At 52.4% G+C, this 14,696-nt stretch overlaps 6 protein-coding genes across 6 annotated transcripts; 2 read left to right on the top strand and 4 right to left on the bottom strand.

The window, feature by feature from the left end:
- Positions 1-162: 162 nt before the first annotated feature.
- Positions 163-580, bottom strand: BDR25DRAFT_226864 (NADH-ubiquinone oxidoreductase-like protein B18 subunit; the record flags this gene model as incomplete). The annotated part of the gene is made up of 3 exons (XM_033685227.1): positions 163-267; positions 324-445; positions 523-580. The coding sequence occupies 3 exons, from the start codon at positions 578-580 to the stop codon at positions 163-165; spliced, it is 285 nt and encodes a 94-aa protein (XP_033547066.1).
- A 198-nt stretch (positions 581-778) lies between these two features.
- BDR25DRAFT_288025 (apses-domain-containing protein) lies at positions 779-3,305 on the top strand. The gene is made up of 3 exons (XM_033688363.1): positions 779-868; positions 1,011-1,416; positions 1,481-3,305. Exons 1-3 carry the CDS (start codon positions 821-823, stop codon positions 3,133-3,135), a joined length of 2,109 nt encoding a protein of 702 aa, XP_033547065.1. The 5' UTR covers positions 779-820; the 3' UTR covers positions 3,136-3,305.
- A 536-nt stretch (positions 3,306-3,841) lies between these two features.
- BDR25DRAFT_227085 (uncharacterized protein) lies at positions 3,842-5,610 on the top strand (the record flags this gene model as incomplete). The annotated part of the gene is made up of 3 exons (XM_033685238.1): positions 3,842-4,422; positions 4,506-5,278; positions 5,348-5,610. The coding sequence occupies 3 exons, from the start codon at positions 3,842-3,844 to the stop codon at positions 5,608-5,610; spliced, it is 1,617 nt and encodes a 538-aa protein (XP_033547064.1).
- A 799-nt stretch (positions 5,611-6,409) lies between these two features.
- Positions 6,410-7,690, bottom strand: BDR25DRAFT_226794 (serine/threonine-protein phosphatase 2A activator 2; the record flags this gene model as incomplete). Its single annotated transcript, XM_033685225.1, has 1 exon — positions 6,410-7,690. The coding sequence occupies one exon, from the start codon at positions 7,688-7,690 to the stop codon at positions 6,410-6,412; it is 1,281 nt and encodes a 426-aa protein (XP_033547063.1).
- Positions 7,691-8,222: 532 nt separating this feature from the next.
- On the bottom strand, positions 8,223-9,745 carry BDR25DRAFT_304154 (glutathione peroxidase 1). The gene is made up of 4 exons (XM_033690149.1): positions 9,343-9,745; positions 9,171-9,286; positions 8,882-9,028; positions 8,223-8,789 (listed from the first exon to the last, which is right to left on the bottom strand). Exons 1-4 carry the CDS (start codon positions 9,383-9,385, stop codon positions 8,589-8,591), a joined length of 507 nt encoding a protein of 168 aa, XP_033547062.1. The 5' UTR covers positions 9,386-9,745; the 3' UTR covers positions 8,223-8,588.
- A 748-nt stretch (positions 9,746-10,493) lies between these two features.
- Positions 10,494-12,922, bottom strand: BDR25DRAFT_325885 (uncharacterized protein; the record flags this gene model as incomplete). Its single annotated transcript, XM_033692242.1, has 4 exons — positions 10,494-11,040; positions 11,092-11,331; positions 11,386-12,299; positions 12,800-12,922. 4 exons carry the CDS (start codon positions 12,920-12,922, stop codon positions 10,494-10,496), a joined length of 1,824 nt encoding a protein of 607 aa, XP_033547061.1.
- Between the last annotated feature and the right edge of the window lie 1,774 nt (positions 12,923-14,696).

Raw genomic sequence — 14,696 nt, 5'->3', positions numbered from 1 at the left:
CCTAGTTCCAATTTAAAAATAGACGTAGTATGATAGTAATTGGTCTCGAAGTACCCTGATCTGGTGTACACACGGATTCAGCTGCGAATATATACATGCAGCGTCGGTCCACAACGATTTTTCGGCCATCGATATCCCTATCCAAAGGCCTTCGGTGTTCCATCAATTGCTCCTGGCTCCGGCCTTGGCTGCCCTTAATTCCTCCATCTTGGCCACGCGCTGCTTGAACTCGACATACTGGCATTTTTCATACGAGTGTCGCTCGTCCTGTATGTGTCGGATTAGCACATCCTTGCCTGTCCCTCCGATTGTGGCCCTCGTACCTCGCACTTCCACGGCAAGTAGAACTCCTCATATCGACAGCGGTTCAGAGGAATCAGCAGATGTGCGCATGAATCTCGATACGGCAGCGGCAGTCGGGCGGCGCTCATCTCCTCACGGGTAGCTTCTGCGTCCTCAAGTCAGTCGAGGGGATTTGCCGGAACATGCAGCCAATTAGGAGGCAGAGCGTGGCACACATACTCTGCTTGGTCTCGCCGGAAATGCCAACGGCCTCCTTTATCTTCTCGGTGACAGTCATTGTGGCTTTGTTGTCTCTGACTCTTCAATCGACGGGGGTGTGAAGCCGGAGGAGTAGCGGTGTTCCAAGTTGTGGTGGTGAGGTCGGGTCGGGGTAGAGAGCTCTGGCGCCCCGACGCCTCGCTTGGCGGTTGGCGGTTGAGGCCCGAGTGAACGCGAATGTGCGCGTCACCCTCATCGCGAAATCACACCTCCCCCTCGAGCCTCTGCGCCATTACTATTAGGGACAGGACAGGACACGATGCCACCGGCGCCCGATGGCAAGATTTATTCGGCTACATACAGCAATGTAAGAGCTGCGCGCATTCCTCCTCCTCCCCCCCTCCCCCACCCCCAGCCCGCCTGCTCGCAGCGCTTGCATCTTGCCTGGGCGCATCACGACTCCCCTGGGCCATGGCTGCTGCTACAGAGCAAGACTGATGGCCTCACAGGTGCCTGTCTACGAGTTCAATGTCGCCGGCAACCATGTAATGCGCCGTCGCGCCGACGACTGGATCAACGCCACCCACATCCTCAAGGTCGCCGACTTCGACAAGCCAGCGCGAACCCGCATCCTCGAGCGCGAAGTCCAGAAGGGCGTCCATGAGAAGGTGCAGGGCGGGTACGGAAAGTATCAAGGAACATGGGTGCCACTCCACGACGGGCGGTTGCTGGCAGAGCGCAACCAAGTCCTCCACAAGCTCCTTCCCATCTTCGACTTCGTGCCTGGCGACAGGAGCCCGCCGCCCGCTCCGAAGCATGCCACGGCCGCCAGCAACCGCCCCAAAGCCCCGAGACAGAGCGCTGCTGCGGCCAGGAGAAACGGTAATAACATATATTCACTTGAAAGTCTGCAGTGTAGGCGGATACCTTCCTTCGCCTTCGTCCCTCTCTGCTAGACAGAAGCTAACGAGTTGCGCAGCCTTCGTAACCGCCAATTCGCAATCGCAAGTCAGCGAGGAGCAGTATGAAGACTCCCAGATACAGTCACAGCCCCACCCCTACCGCGAAGAGACGCCCGACAATGACACGGTGGTCTCGGAATCCATGCTCGGCGACCAGGACATGCTCCATGCCTCGCAGTATTCTACTGGCAGCCGCAAGCGCAAACGAGGCGCCGACCAGATGTCTGTCCAAGACCAGCAACACCAGATTTGGGCTGATGCACTGCTCGACTATTTCATGTTGTTAGATTCCGACGATCAATTCGTTAACCCCCCTGAACCGCCAACCAACGTCAATCTTGACAGGCCGATTGATGAAAAAGGGCATTCGGCTATGCATTGGGCGGCCGCTATGGGTGACGTTGCGGTGGTGAAGGAGCTGCTCCGACGGGGGGCGCGCATAGACTGCCTATCAAACAATCTCGAGACCCCACTGATGAGAGCGGTCATGTTTACTAATAATCATGACAAAAAGACCATGCCGCAAATGGTCAAGATACTGGCGCAGACTGTCGTACGGACGGATTGGTTTGGCAGCACTGTATTCCACCATATTGCAGCAACGACAAGTAGCACTAACAAGTTTGTGTGCGCACGGTACTATATGGACGAAATTATGAACAAACTACTCGAAACCTGGATCCCTGACGAAGTTTCACGGGTGCTGAATATGCAGGATCAGAACGGAGATACAGCCATCATGATTGCGGCCCGCAATGGGGCAAGGAAATGTGTGAGGAGTCTACTCGGGCGGAATGTCGCTGTTGATATACCGAACAAGCGAGGGGAAACCGCCGACGACCTTATTCGGGAGCTTAATCAACGGAGGAGATTACATGGCAGACCGCGACAAGCTTCTTCGTCACCGTTTGCGCCGCCACCGGAGCAGAGGATCAATGGACACGGAAGCCAGATTGATGGGCCAGTGCCTTTGATCCCACTCCCATTCCCTAGCCTCGCGGTGCGCGAGCCAGCACAATATCGCTCACAGACTGCCTCGCATCTCATGACGAAGGTCGCGCCTACATTGCTGGAGAAGTGCGAAGAGCTGGCGGCAGCCTACGAATCCGAGCTCCAAGAGAAAGAAGCGGAGTCGTTAGATGCCGAACGCGTGGTCAAGAAGCGACAAGCTGAAATCGAAGCGATACGGAAGCAGGTTGCAGAGTTAGTCAGCATGAACCACAGCCTGCAGGACAATTCTGGATTAGGTGATGAAGAAGCTGACCGAGCGCAAGAAGAGGAGCTTAGGTTACTAGTTGAGGAGGCAGAGAGTCTACTAGAAGTTGAGCAGAAGAATATGTTGAGGCACTTGTGTGCAGAGGTCCCGCAACATGACCACTCTGGATCAGGCGTTTCACCCCCAGGCTCCACCGTCGATCTTAATGAGAGAATGAGGCTCTCCTTACTTCTGCATAGAGCGCAACTTGAGCGGAGAGAATTGGTCAAGGAGGTTGTGTCCAATATGTCGGTCGCAGGTATTGGCGAAAAGCAAGCTGTCTACAAAAGCTTGATTGCCAAAGCGCTAGGCGAAAGGGAAGAAGATGTTGAAGCAATGTTGCCAGAGATATTGAACGAGCTCCAGGAGGGCGCTATGGCAGAGATGGCGGAGGGGTTAGAAGCAAGTCCCTTGTAGACCTCCTCTCAAACTTGTCCTCTCTGTTGTCTCAAAGCGAGGGGAGGTGGACTTCTCTGGATACATGCCATGTACCTGTCATTGCAGGTGGTTTGAACGATGATGACTGGAGGCAAGCCCAAGCGTCTGTATGATAGATTTCACAATGATGATGGACAACCTGATGAAGAGGAATGTAAATGCGGATTCCCTTGGAGAGCTAGGTACCTTCCCATGTGCAACTGACGCTATATGGCATCAAATGAGACGTCACTCGCCGACGCTCCTGGTATGGTCATCCGTACCTTTCTCATATGCCAAAGGTGGGTGGTGAACTGCTCATGGACGTGGATGCCCGCTTACATAAACCGTCCGGACAAGTCACCAGACATTGACCGGGGTCATTTGACAGCATGTCTGTCTTTTTGTCTTTCAGAGAACGAGTACGATTCAAGAAGACTTACCTTTCACTTTGCTTCGCGTCAGACGCGGCAAGCCGGCTTTTGCAGCTGGCACGGCCAGGAATCCGCACCCCATCGTTTCCATTTTGAGGCGTGCGATTCGCCAACGATGGGCCCTGGTGCTCCCGACGATGCATGCCTGCATGGCTTGGCCTTGACGTGCGACCATTGCATCCCCAGGGCCACATTGAGATATCATCAGCCACACTAGGCACGCATCCCACACGCTCCGTAGCCCCTGCGGCCGTCTCCTCACAGTCGCTTGGATGCCTACTGAATCCATCCCGCTCTGGAAGACAGCTCCTCCCCCTTCAACAAACTTACGTCCCACCGACCACGCCCCAGACCAAGAGGACAACGCGAGCAGGACCTTTAGTTCGCCTGTGCTGGTCTCACAAGCGAGCTCGAGGCATTCGACGCCCTTCTCCGACATCCCCTCACGCATAACCACAGAAGAGAATCAGAATAAAAGAGAGCTGAGGTTCAAAGAGCCCGAGAGCCCTGAGAGCAGCACCTCGGACCTCGACTTCGAGGACTGGGATGAGCAGGACGGCACCGTCACCATGCCTTCAGACCTCCGCCCCGAGCTAGAGCGAGGAGACCACCATTCGTCGCCGCTGCTAGGGCACAATCACAAGAGGGGTGAGGCCAGCCCGCAGGCCCCGTTGAGTAGGCGGTCGACGTTCCATGAAAGGGACCCTGAGAGCCAGGCCAGGTTCGAAACGAGGAGACGGTATACGTATGCGGCCATCTTTTTGGCGCTGAGCTTGGTGAGCTTTACGGTGCAGACGGAGACGGCGGTTTATATTCAGCACGAGCTGAAATGGGAGAAGCCATATTGCATGCTGTAAGACAATTCTCTCCTTCTCAAGGCCGTGAAAGTACTGTACTGTGTCGTGGGTACACGGGGTGCTGATGACGTCCGACTAGATACATGACCCACGGTTCTTGGGTCCTCCTATGGCCCGTCCAACTCCTCCTCCTCCGCCTTCAAAATTGGAACACGCCGTGGCACACCTTCTGGCGCCGCCACGTCCAAATCCTCCGCCAAACCGCCCTTATGGTGCAACACCAAACCCTCCACCCCTCGGTCCGCCAATCCCAACACTCTCCCATCCCGTATATGCTTAAGATGACGGCCTTCGTCACCTGTGCCCTCACCGTAGCAGGTGGGAGCTGGTATGTCGCCGTCAACATGACCACGGCTAGCGACTTGACGGCCATCTACAATTGCTCCGCCTTCTTCGCCTACGCCTTTAGCATCCCTCTCCTCCACGAAAAAGTTCGCCTCTCCAAAGTCCTTGCCGTAGCCGTGGCCATCATGGGCGTCTTCGTCGTGGCGTACGGGGACAAAGCGCCCGCGAAACACGGGTCGAAATCCGGGGGCGGCGCGGGCGGCGACAAAGCACCTCCCTCTCACGAAGCCAATGCTCGCGCTCTCGGAAACCTCGTCATAGGAATTGGGAGTGTGCTGTATGGCTTCTACGAAGTGCTGTATAAGAGACTCGCCTGTCCGCCCGATGGATGTTCCCCAGGGCGCGGCATGATCTTCGCAAATACATTCGGGAGCCTCATTGGCACCTTCACCCTCTCAGTGCTCTGGATCCCCTTGCCACTTCTCAACTACACGGGCTGGGAGGAGTTTGGTCTACCTCGAGGCGAGCAGGCCTGGATGATGGCCATCTCTGTCCTTGCCAATGCCAGTACGTCCTCCCCAGAATCCCTCTCCTGTGCCACTTACCCTCCCACCCACTAACAGCACGCCAATCTAGCCTTCTCCGGATCCTTCCTCGTCCTAATCTCCCTCACTTCCCCGGTCCTATCTTCTGTCGCCGCCCTTCTGACCATTTTCATCGTCGCAATCGTCGACCAGCTCCTTCCCCCACCCTTGAACTCTCCTCTTACGCCCGCTGCCATTGTTGGTGGGCTGCTTATTATCGGCGCTTTTATCTTGCTCAGTTGGGCAACTTATAAGGAAATGGATGAAGAGAGAAGGAAGAAACTTGAGGAGAGTGGGAGTGATATTGATGAATAGGTGTTACACCTCGTGCTCCGTCTCGAGAATGAAGACCTCAGATTGAATCTCATGTGAGAGTGAGACACAACCACAACATCTTTTTTTAAAACCCTCCTCCTCTACCCCCTATGGTTTGCAGCTTTCAACAAGGCGTTCAACGTAGATCCGTGTACACCACGCTTTTGGACTTGGATTTGAGCTTCGGTTTAGGCTTAGGATTTTTGGCATTCATTACGCCGACTAGCTACCTGGCTAGTAGCGCAATATGGGAGGCATTCTCGTCATACACGCATACAGGCTGCACAGAGTTATAAGACATGGCTGGCCGGCTGGCTACTACAGGTACTGGCTGCATTGAATCCGGGTATGGGCTGAGATATCTTTTGAGAGCTTGCATGCATGATTACTCAGCATAGATGGCGTTTTAGGAGGCAATTGCTTTGGTTTCTGGTATGTATGATATGATATTTAACTCTGATGGATTATCTTGTTTCGACTTGTTGGAGAGAGACTTTGGATTTGGGGTCTGGATTGCGAACGAATGAATGTGATGTGATACCAAGGAATCGTCCCACCTAAGGCGACCATATATTCTTAGAAAGAGAAGGGGGGAGGATGGCTGTTGGATGTGACTGAATTGACTCCTTTGACGATTTTGACTGGTGAGACGAGTGAGAGATAGTATGTACCATCTATACGTCTAACATTCTCTACCAAGGACCCGCTCGGATTGATCAAACTTACTCCATACCATGCAACCTGAAAGACCTAGCCTAGAATCCATAGTAATACACAAACTCTACCCCCGCATCCTCAATCAATCGAAAGGCACCCTCCTCAGCCCACCCGCCCTACCGACTTTCCTCATCTCCCCCTCTGCCCCCACCGCCGCAGGAACTCGAATCCCACAGCAATCTCCCCACCCAGTACTCGCATGCACATGTCTCTTCCCCTCCTCATCTGTCCAAACCTTGACCTCCCCTCCCTCAGCCTCATCCTCCTCTCTACTCACCCCCCACTCTTCCTCTGTACTCATGCCCTCGACAGCAGGGATCAAGGATCCGAAGAGAAAATGCTGCATAACCGGAAGTTTGTGCAGAATGTCTTTGATAAACATTTTGCGCATGCCGCTCTCTATTTTCAACCAGGACTTTGCGGACGATATATCGTCGAGCATGGGGGAGTGCCAGCGTAAGCCGTCGACGTTTTTGACGCTATTGACAAAATTCACTTGATCCAGGTACAAGTATTCCGGTGAGAATTCTTCCAGCGTGAGCGCGTTGTGGATTGCTTTGGGGGTGATGTATGCATGGTGTAGTAGCTGCGAGGCCCCCAATAGGAACGGGAGGAATTGGTAGTCGTCTAGTCCCCACACGCCATGTGAGCCCGCCGGCTCAAGGTAGTATGCTGATTGCACTTTGCGCATGAGGGATAGGTAGGCGGGGAAGATGGTTAGGACGATAGAGCGGAAGGCTGAGCATGGGAGGAGGGAGATGCGGTTTAGGCACAGCAGCCAGAGGAAGAAGTTTAGTTCGTGGCCGCTGCCATAGTCGATGCGGCGTTTATTGCCGAAGGCGTTGTGGAGGTAGGTGGAGATTTCAGTAATCTGGGGGGAGTTGGAGAGGCCGAGTGAAGTGTGCCATTCTGGAAGGGCGGCACCGATTTCGTTGATAAACGTCCTGAAGACAGGGTTGCCAAACCGGGAGCCTGTATCTTCGGGGGGACATCTCTCCAGTATGCCCCCTACCTCCTTTATAATCCTCAGGATTGTCTGGACAACAGGTGACGCATCGCCCTCCTTCACACTCTTGATACTCCGATCCCTCACCGCATCGCTGAGCCCAAATATCCACGCCTCAACCAGCGTACAAGTCTCACTCTTAAGGAACAACTCATGGTCCGCCGGGCTTAGTATCCTCCTCGATGGCGTCTCATACGTATGGTTCGTGAGGTCTGGGGGGGGGGGAAGAGCTGGTGTAGGTGGGGGGGGCGGGGCACTCTCTACGTCCCGCTGCGGTGCGCGTTTGCGGGGAACCAGTTTCGGGATTTTGGCGCTCAGGTCGGGTGGATGGGTTGGCAGGGAGTGTGACACGCTCATGGTGCCTGCTGAGGAAGATAACGTGAGTGCAGGTGTTGTAGGTTGATTGTCTGTCAAAGAGCGATGCATGAGGGCTTGCGCTTCCAAGCTCTGGCCCGGGGCTCGGCCCGACTACCCGCTCAGCATTCATCCATTCTCGGGCCACAACACCAGTCTCGGGACCTTCGGATGATGAACGATGAACCACGATCCGGCTCCATCTATCCCCTCCTCTGTGTGCACGTAAATCCGATCAGGGACCTGCTTTTACCCTAATCCAAGACGCCGGATCTAGGAACCATGTACACATCCCCAAGGCAATCTGCAGTGTGACATGCGTTTCATTTACCCTTCTTCCAGACCTTGTATCTCAGTTTAGTTTGTCAGCATCGGTGAGATGGTTCCGTGCTTGTTGCTGAAGATGCGACGCAGAATAGATCAGAACCATGGCTCCATAGTGCTGTGGCCACCGGAACGAGGTTCCTGAAAGCAGTGAGCGGTGTGATGCACGTAGTATGTAAAGATGAACGAAAGATGAACGAAGATGGAGATGCGCATGATTCTTGGGGGTTATGATGTCAGGGAGGGAAGTAAGCGAACTCATATCAAGCCGTCTCTTGACATTGAGCGTGGATGACTAAGTCTTATTGATATTCCACCAGTACGAGGGCAAAGATGTTGAACTCAGTCCCTTTAGCCCACGTTCGGAAGTACACTGTCCAAGACACAGAAGTACATCTCCCTAGGTGGGTGCCCATGTAACGTAAACAGAACCAAGTCGTGTTCCGAAGAAGAGGAGATTCTTTCACACTATTCCGACCCATTCCATCTATCCTGGTGCCAATACCGATGCCAATACCGGTGCCAATGCTAGTGCCAGTGCCAGCCAAACAGAGCGTGGGATCTAAATGCCCCTCCTTTATGCCTTTTTTTCCAACTCCTTTAGGATTGCGTCCTTCAACTGCTCCGGCTTAGTAGTACTGGCCCACCGCCCCTTGACCTTGCCATCCCGACCGACTAGGAACTTTTCAAAGTTCCATTTCACGCGCTTCAGGCCCATAAGCCCGGGCTTCTCGTTCTTGAGCCAGTTAAACGCGGGGTCCGCATTGTCGCCGTTGACCTATGCAAGAGTATTAATTTATGACACAGTCGTATGGTACAGTGTTTCTCAGCGTCTAGCACAAGGGGGAGAAGAAAGAGAGGGTTGCGTACATCTATCTTTCCGAGGACGGGGAAAGTGACGCCGTAGTTTATCTGACAGAAACTCTGGATCTCGTCGTTTGAGCCTGGATCTTGACCGTTGAATTGGTTGCAAGGGAAGCCAAGGATCGTGAAGTCTGGATGTGTCGTCTTCAGGTCCTATATATCGCCCCAAAGTCAGTTTGTTATCTTCTCATGTCACTTCCAAACAAGCTTTATCTCGGTGGTCCGCCGAAATCTTCAAGCCAGACCAGAGGAAAGATGGGCATGTATAGCGGAGGCATAGGGGAGCAGAACAGACCTGGTACAATTTCTCAAGCCCAGCAAATTGAGGAGTGAACCCGCATTTCGAGGCCGTGTTCACGACAAGCACGACCCCACCCTTGAGCTCTGAGAGCGGGAACGCATTACCCTTCTCTGCCAACAAAAGTCAGCAGTGAATACAGACAGTGATGCATGAGGCCCCAACATACTGTCCTTCGGCGTGAATTCGAAAAAGGTGGTCGCAGATGCCATGTTTCTTATCTGCTGTCCGAATCGAGTCTTCTGTAACTGCAACTGTAATGTCCGAGTCGTGATAGACGTCGAGAAGCTGGTATTGTTTCTTTGCAACAGTTGTGTCGATCTGCAAGCTTTATTGACGTGATGACTAGCCCGTCCAAGTGACAAAACCCCTCGATGTCGAGCATGCACACGGACACAGTGTCTAGGAGCAGTTAACCGAGAGGCAGTGCAAAACGCGTCTAGCGACCGGATCATGTCATGTGAAGCAGAACCCGTTGCAAGATTTCAAAGCAGGCTTCGTGTGCGACTCGATGGACCAAGGCCCACCTTCCTTTGCTGTCCAGAAACTCCGAGGTGTTCCGTCACGTTGAAGAGGCTGGTGGCGTGGTGGTGCACGGCCCATGACGTCGGCCCTCGGACTTCCAGATCAGGTCGAGCACGAGCGAGATCCCCATGTTTATCACAAAGCATACTGGTCTGGATTTGGTGATTCGGGACATTGGAAAGATCACAATAATCACTTGTATGTCGGGCAAAAAATTTCATTACAGTTTTAGCAATTGGTCTATACGTGGAAAACTACATTTAAATCAAACAATTAATCTCCCGTCTGCATAAGGTCGACGACGCTACACACTATAGAAAACACTACTCGTCTCGGCATCCCAAATCCAGAACTCCATTAAAACAACATACGAAACGATTATATCGGTCATCTAGAACAATTTCATACAAGGAGCCACATACAACTCATGTCATTACTTTGCATAATCAGGACTGAAGTCCTTTGGGTCCTTCAAAAGGGTTTGTTACTCGAGGCAACTAATCCATGGAAACTTTCGGTCCATTTGTGGAATGGGTTGGAATAACGGCCTGTCCTTGCATGGCTTATGGCGGTATATCCGGGAGCGAATAGCATCCATCCGACATGGGGGCAGTTGCGGCCTTAGAGTCTATGAAGGCAGATCAATGCGTGCAGCAGAGGATGAAAACAAGGCATGCAGACGAAATGTCTTGCAAACCCAGGTGGGTAAGAGCATCCAGTAGATCCAGGTCTAGGACGAGAACAAACCTTATAAGTCTTGTTCACAATAGACATGGTCTCCTAAACACACGCCGTTCAGCCAAGACTCTTTTTGTACTCGGTGGAGATATCGTGGAGAAGAATAACCTCCTTGGTGAGCTGAATATCTTCCATCAAGTCATTGGGACCGGTGAGGTTTGTCAGCATATTAATGATACTCTGTTTCTTGCTCAAGAAGTCCTGCTTAAGTTGTTGGCGTCGTTGTTGAAGTTGCTTTTGAGGGTCTGGTTTGGTTATCTTGTGGCGCCTCTCTGTACCCTCATCGGCAGTAGACCGGCGTTTCCGCGTGGTGTGCTTCCGGGTGCTCCCAGTGGTAACGGGAGGGGATAGCTCCGCGGTCGGACCAGTCCAGTCATGAACACGCTTCATATGGTCGAAAAGGTTGTATCGACGTGGGAAACCATTTCCGGGCAGAGACCTCTCGCAGTCCGTGTACTGGCAGAGATGAGGCCTTGATCCGTGCCCATACATTCCGTGGGCCTCTCGCTCATGTCGGAGAAGACAAGCAGTGGAAGAAAATTGGACGCCAACGCAAACCTTCTTGTTGCAGCGGAAAGGTTTCAGATGGGAGTCCACGTATTTACTATATCTATATCAGTATACAGCAGGACACCTGTTATGCAAGTCAACTTACTCGTAGTTACACTTAAGAGTGGTAGGGACGTGGTTGCAGCCGGATTTACCCTCATTGGGACAGTGGTATTTTCCGTTTTCGTCTGGCTTCGCCTGGTAGAGGGGATGGCTGCGAGCCACTTTGCCCTGTTCATCATCCATGTTCTTAGCTTCGGCGGCGTCGGATGGGGACATCGATTCGTCTTCATCATTCACTGATCGAGCAGCTAACGAAGTAGACGCGGTATCGTCCTTCTCGGTTCTAGATACATATATCAATACAAGTAGGATTATACTTCAGAGGGAACCTCCTTACATGATTTCAAAACGTCGCTCTTCAAAATCAGCTGCCGTATTCATGGACAACTGGACATTTACGGAACTTGTCGGAGACATGACGAAGGTACCAAAAGTTGGATCGTTTGTTGACGGCGGCCGCGTATCCCGTTGGTTTGTAGAGAACGAAGAGGAGCCTCGGACACTGGTAGAACGAATGTTGGTGTCGAGTTGCGGTGGAGGTTTGCGAATAGTCCTCTGCTGAGGGACAGTGTTCGTGAACATTAGTTCTCCTGGGTCTTGGCTCGGGTAAAGCGCTGCTTCGAGGCTGTGCGATGACTTGGGATACAAGAAATCGTACGAATTGCTGAAATTGTGTGAGTCAGCGAAAACCCAGTTGGAGCCAATGTCCATCCCGCTCGCTGATGTGGTTCGAGGTACACTAGTGGTTGAGAACTGGGTAAAGTCCTGTCCAGCGGAGTAATTAGAATACCCGAATGGGATCCCTCCAATTTCTGGCTCTTCGGCTGCGGACGGTAGATGTATCTGAGTCATGTCGGTATGCTGCTCCGGGAAAGCATTAAAGTTGTCGGGGCTAAGAGTTGGCGAGTATATGTCGCTCCGTAGGAACTGACTGCTCACACGACTCCGGGTATCCTGTGGGGTAAGCGATTGAAATCCTTCTGGAACAGTGTTTCCGCGCCGGTCAGCGCCTGTCTGGCTTTGGTATGCGCTGTCCATGCTGTATACAGAAGCTGTATCATGCTTCAATTCGATAGCATCCGGACCACTCATGTCCTGGGGATCTGGAGAAGAAAAAAGGAAATCCTGTGGGGGAATAGCGGCTCCTGATACGTCCTCAGTCCACTTGGCAATGTCCACGGCTGGAGTAAAATAGGAAATATTCTCTGGTAAAGCGTCGAAACAAGACTCGCTAAAAGGGGGAGTTAGTGCCTGAACACAAGATGCGCAGAAACATTATAGAACGAAGATAGTCATGACTGTGTACAGAAGGAAATCGCCATGTTAGTACGAATTGGCTCCGCCAGCGCCGGGAAGGTCCTACCCACAACAGCGGATTAGCATTGCAACAGTGAGAAGCGAGCAGTAAGCAACGGGTACGCACCAGAAACAGTGTGCCAATTTCAGAGAGCAAGCCCGCAGGTCAAATTTCTCATTTGGCAGGGTATCTTTCGCTTTGTGACAAGGCTTTGGGGGTTATTGGGGTTCTCCATGTCCATGTGGGAAAGTCCTAGGAGTTCAACTGGAAAATAACCTTGATCCGGCATAGGAAAGGACAAACGTAGGGCTCCAGGAAATGAAAACAGGGAAATCAAACCGCGCGAATGTCCTAAGAACTCTCGAACTTCCTTCAACAAGCACGCTACAAGTCAGTCTAAGCATCAATGGAGTTGGGTGGACAGGACAGGCAAGCATCAGCCTTGTTTACGTACTTCGTAACACCGCCATCCAAAACTCCAAATCATCGACCAGCGACCCTCGACGGCAAAAGACCTCCTCTGGCATTGAATCCTGGGCAATGATCTCCCTGGCTTGTTCCATTTGGAAATGTCCATTTGTGGCAGATCCGATGTGGTACTTCCAGTAGGAATAGTTCAAACCTAGGTAGTCCTAGCTCCATAATGGCTGGCTTGTCGATTGTCGCTTTGCTCAGTCGCACGTAATCATTGTGGACGGCATCGCTATTATGCGACTAGTTAATCTCCGCGGTATCGCAGGATAACAAGTTGTTCACAGAGGGCCGTCCGGAGTTGGACACGACGGTAACCTCGTACCTAGTGCAGGTTCGATTCTTGTGCTAACCGGTATCGGAGGTGCTCTAAAAAGAACCCCGAGACCAGTGCATCAAGTCAGGACCTTGGAAATGTCGAATCTACGGCCGCTGCATGGGCAGTCGGACACCAGGATCTAGCATCCGGACGAGAAAACAGTGAGAACTATGTGCTGGGCTGTCCGAGGAACTGATAGAGAAACATGAACGAAAACAAGGGGCCATGGGAAATCCTTTGGACAGGAATTAATCTTACGGTACCCACTCCCGCGTTGTCCAATCTGGTAATTTCAAAGGCCTTTGGTGCTGTGATGGCGGTGTAACAGAATGAAATAATTAACGATGAAAATACATAGTTTGCTCGATACAAGATGCTAAGATAAAGAAAATTCAAACTCATCAAATTGCACAAAACGACTCGGGGAAAGACCGGCGGGCAATAAGTACCTGGTAAAGGCTCCGTCTGGGCTCCGAATTGTCATCCTGAGCAAGGGCTCTGAGCTGCCTCTAAAAATTCTGGATAATTGTTGCAGAAAATATCGCACCGAAAGGGCGTTGAATTAGCGATGGTTGCGGTGGTGAAAAACGTTGAGTGTTGGCGGTGAGGTGCGAGGAGTGAGGGAGAAAAGAGGAGCGAAGGCGGGTGGGGGAGTTCAAAAACCAAAAACACAAGGGCGCATCCGGTGAGCAGGCCCTCTCCGACCAATACGGGGGTAGCGCTGGGGGTGACAACTCATCCAAAAGGTGGGGCCATGTTTTCTGTTGCGTCCTTCTCTCGTCCCAGGCAGATTGGCTGGCATGCTGGACGGGGACCGCCACGTTCTTATCCTCGCAGACGGTGAGCGTGAGAGGCTCCCGTCCCGCCCCTTCGACACCAGCAAGCGCTGTCGGACTGGTTGGACGACCGTCGTCGCGCTCGGCGATATGCAGCTCACCCGCCGGAAGCACAAGCCACTATTTGGGGAGTGAATTGGACATCCGTGCTGTGTTGCACTGCATCTCTTACAGAAACGATCATCCTCGCTGCTTGACACCATGGGCGAGAAGGGGATCCGGCTCGAAAACGCCGTCAGCGTCGCGATGCCTCGGACTGGTTTCTAGAGACCCTGTCACGCTAATTATCGTATTGCTTTTTCGTTCTGCACTGGGATTATGAGAAAGGCTAGTCGCAGACATATCGCTAGATTGTTCGAGAAGGGGACGCATCACGCCGAATAAATGCTGAATATATCGCACACTGAGCCAGCATGTGAGGGATTGATTGATACGGCTCTAGTCGAGTGGACAGACGGTTGCTTTTCCCTTCAGCCGTCCTCGACAGTGTGGCCTACATTTGGTCTTCCACCAGGCCGCGTGGAAATTGCCGCCGCGATGAATGCAATTGATTGTGCATCACAGTTAACTAACGGGAAGGGCTGCAGTCTAACATAATCGCATGATAAATGACTGCCGTACGTGCACATTCACAGGAACACAAGGCAATTGTATCAATCACAGTTAAGACTCATTGCGTAAAATGACATCGGCGGCAATACCTAGGATAACGGCGTGTAACGTAC

This window comes from Lindgomyces ingoldianus (assembly GCF_010093535.1).
Source record: "Lindgomyces ingoldianus strain ATCC 200398 unplaced genomic scaffold BDR25scaffold_18, whole genome shotgun sequence".
Classification (NCBI taxonomy): Eukaryota; Fungi; Ascomycota; class Dothideomycetes; order Pleosporales; family Lindgomycetaceae; genus Lindgomyces; species Lindgomyces ingoldianus.
The sequence above is the reverse complement of the archived record's forward strand: the minus strand, read 5'-3'. Positions and strand labels throughout refer to the sequence as shown.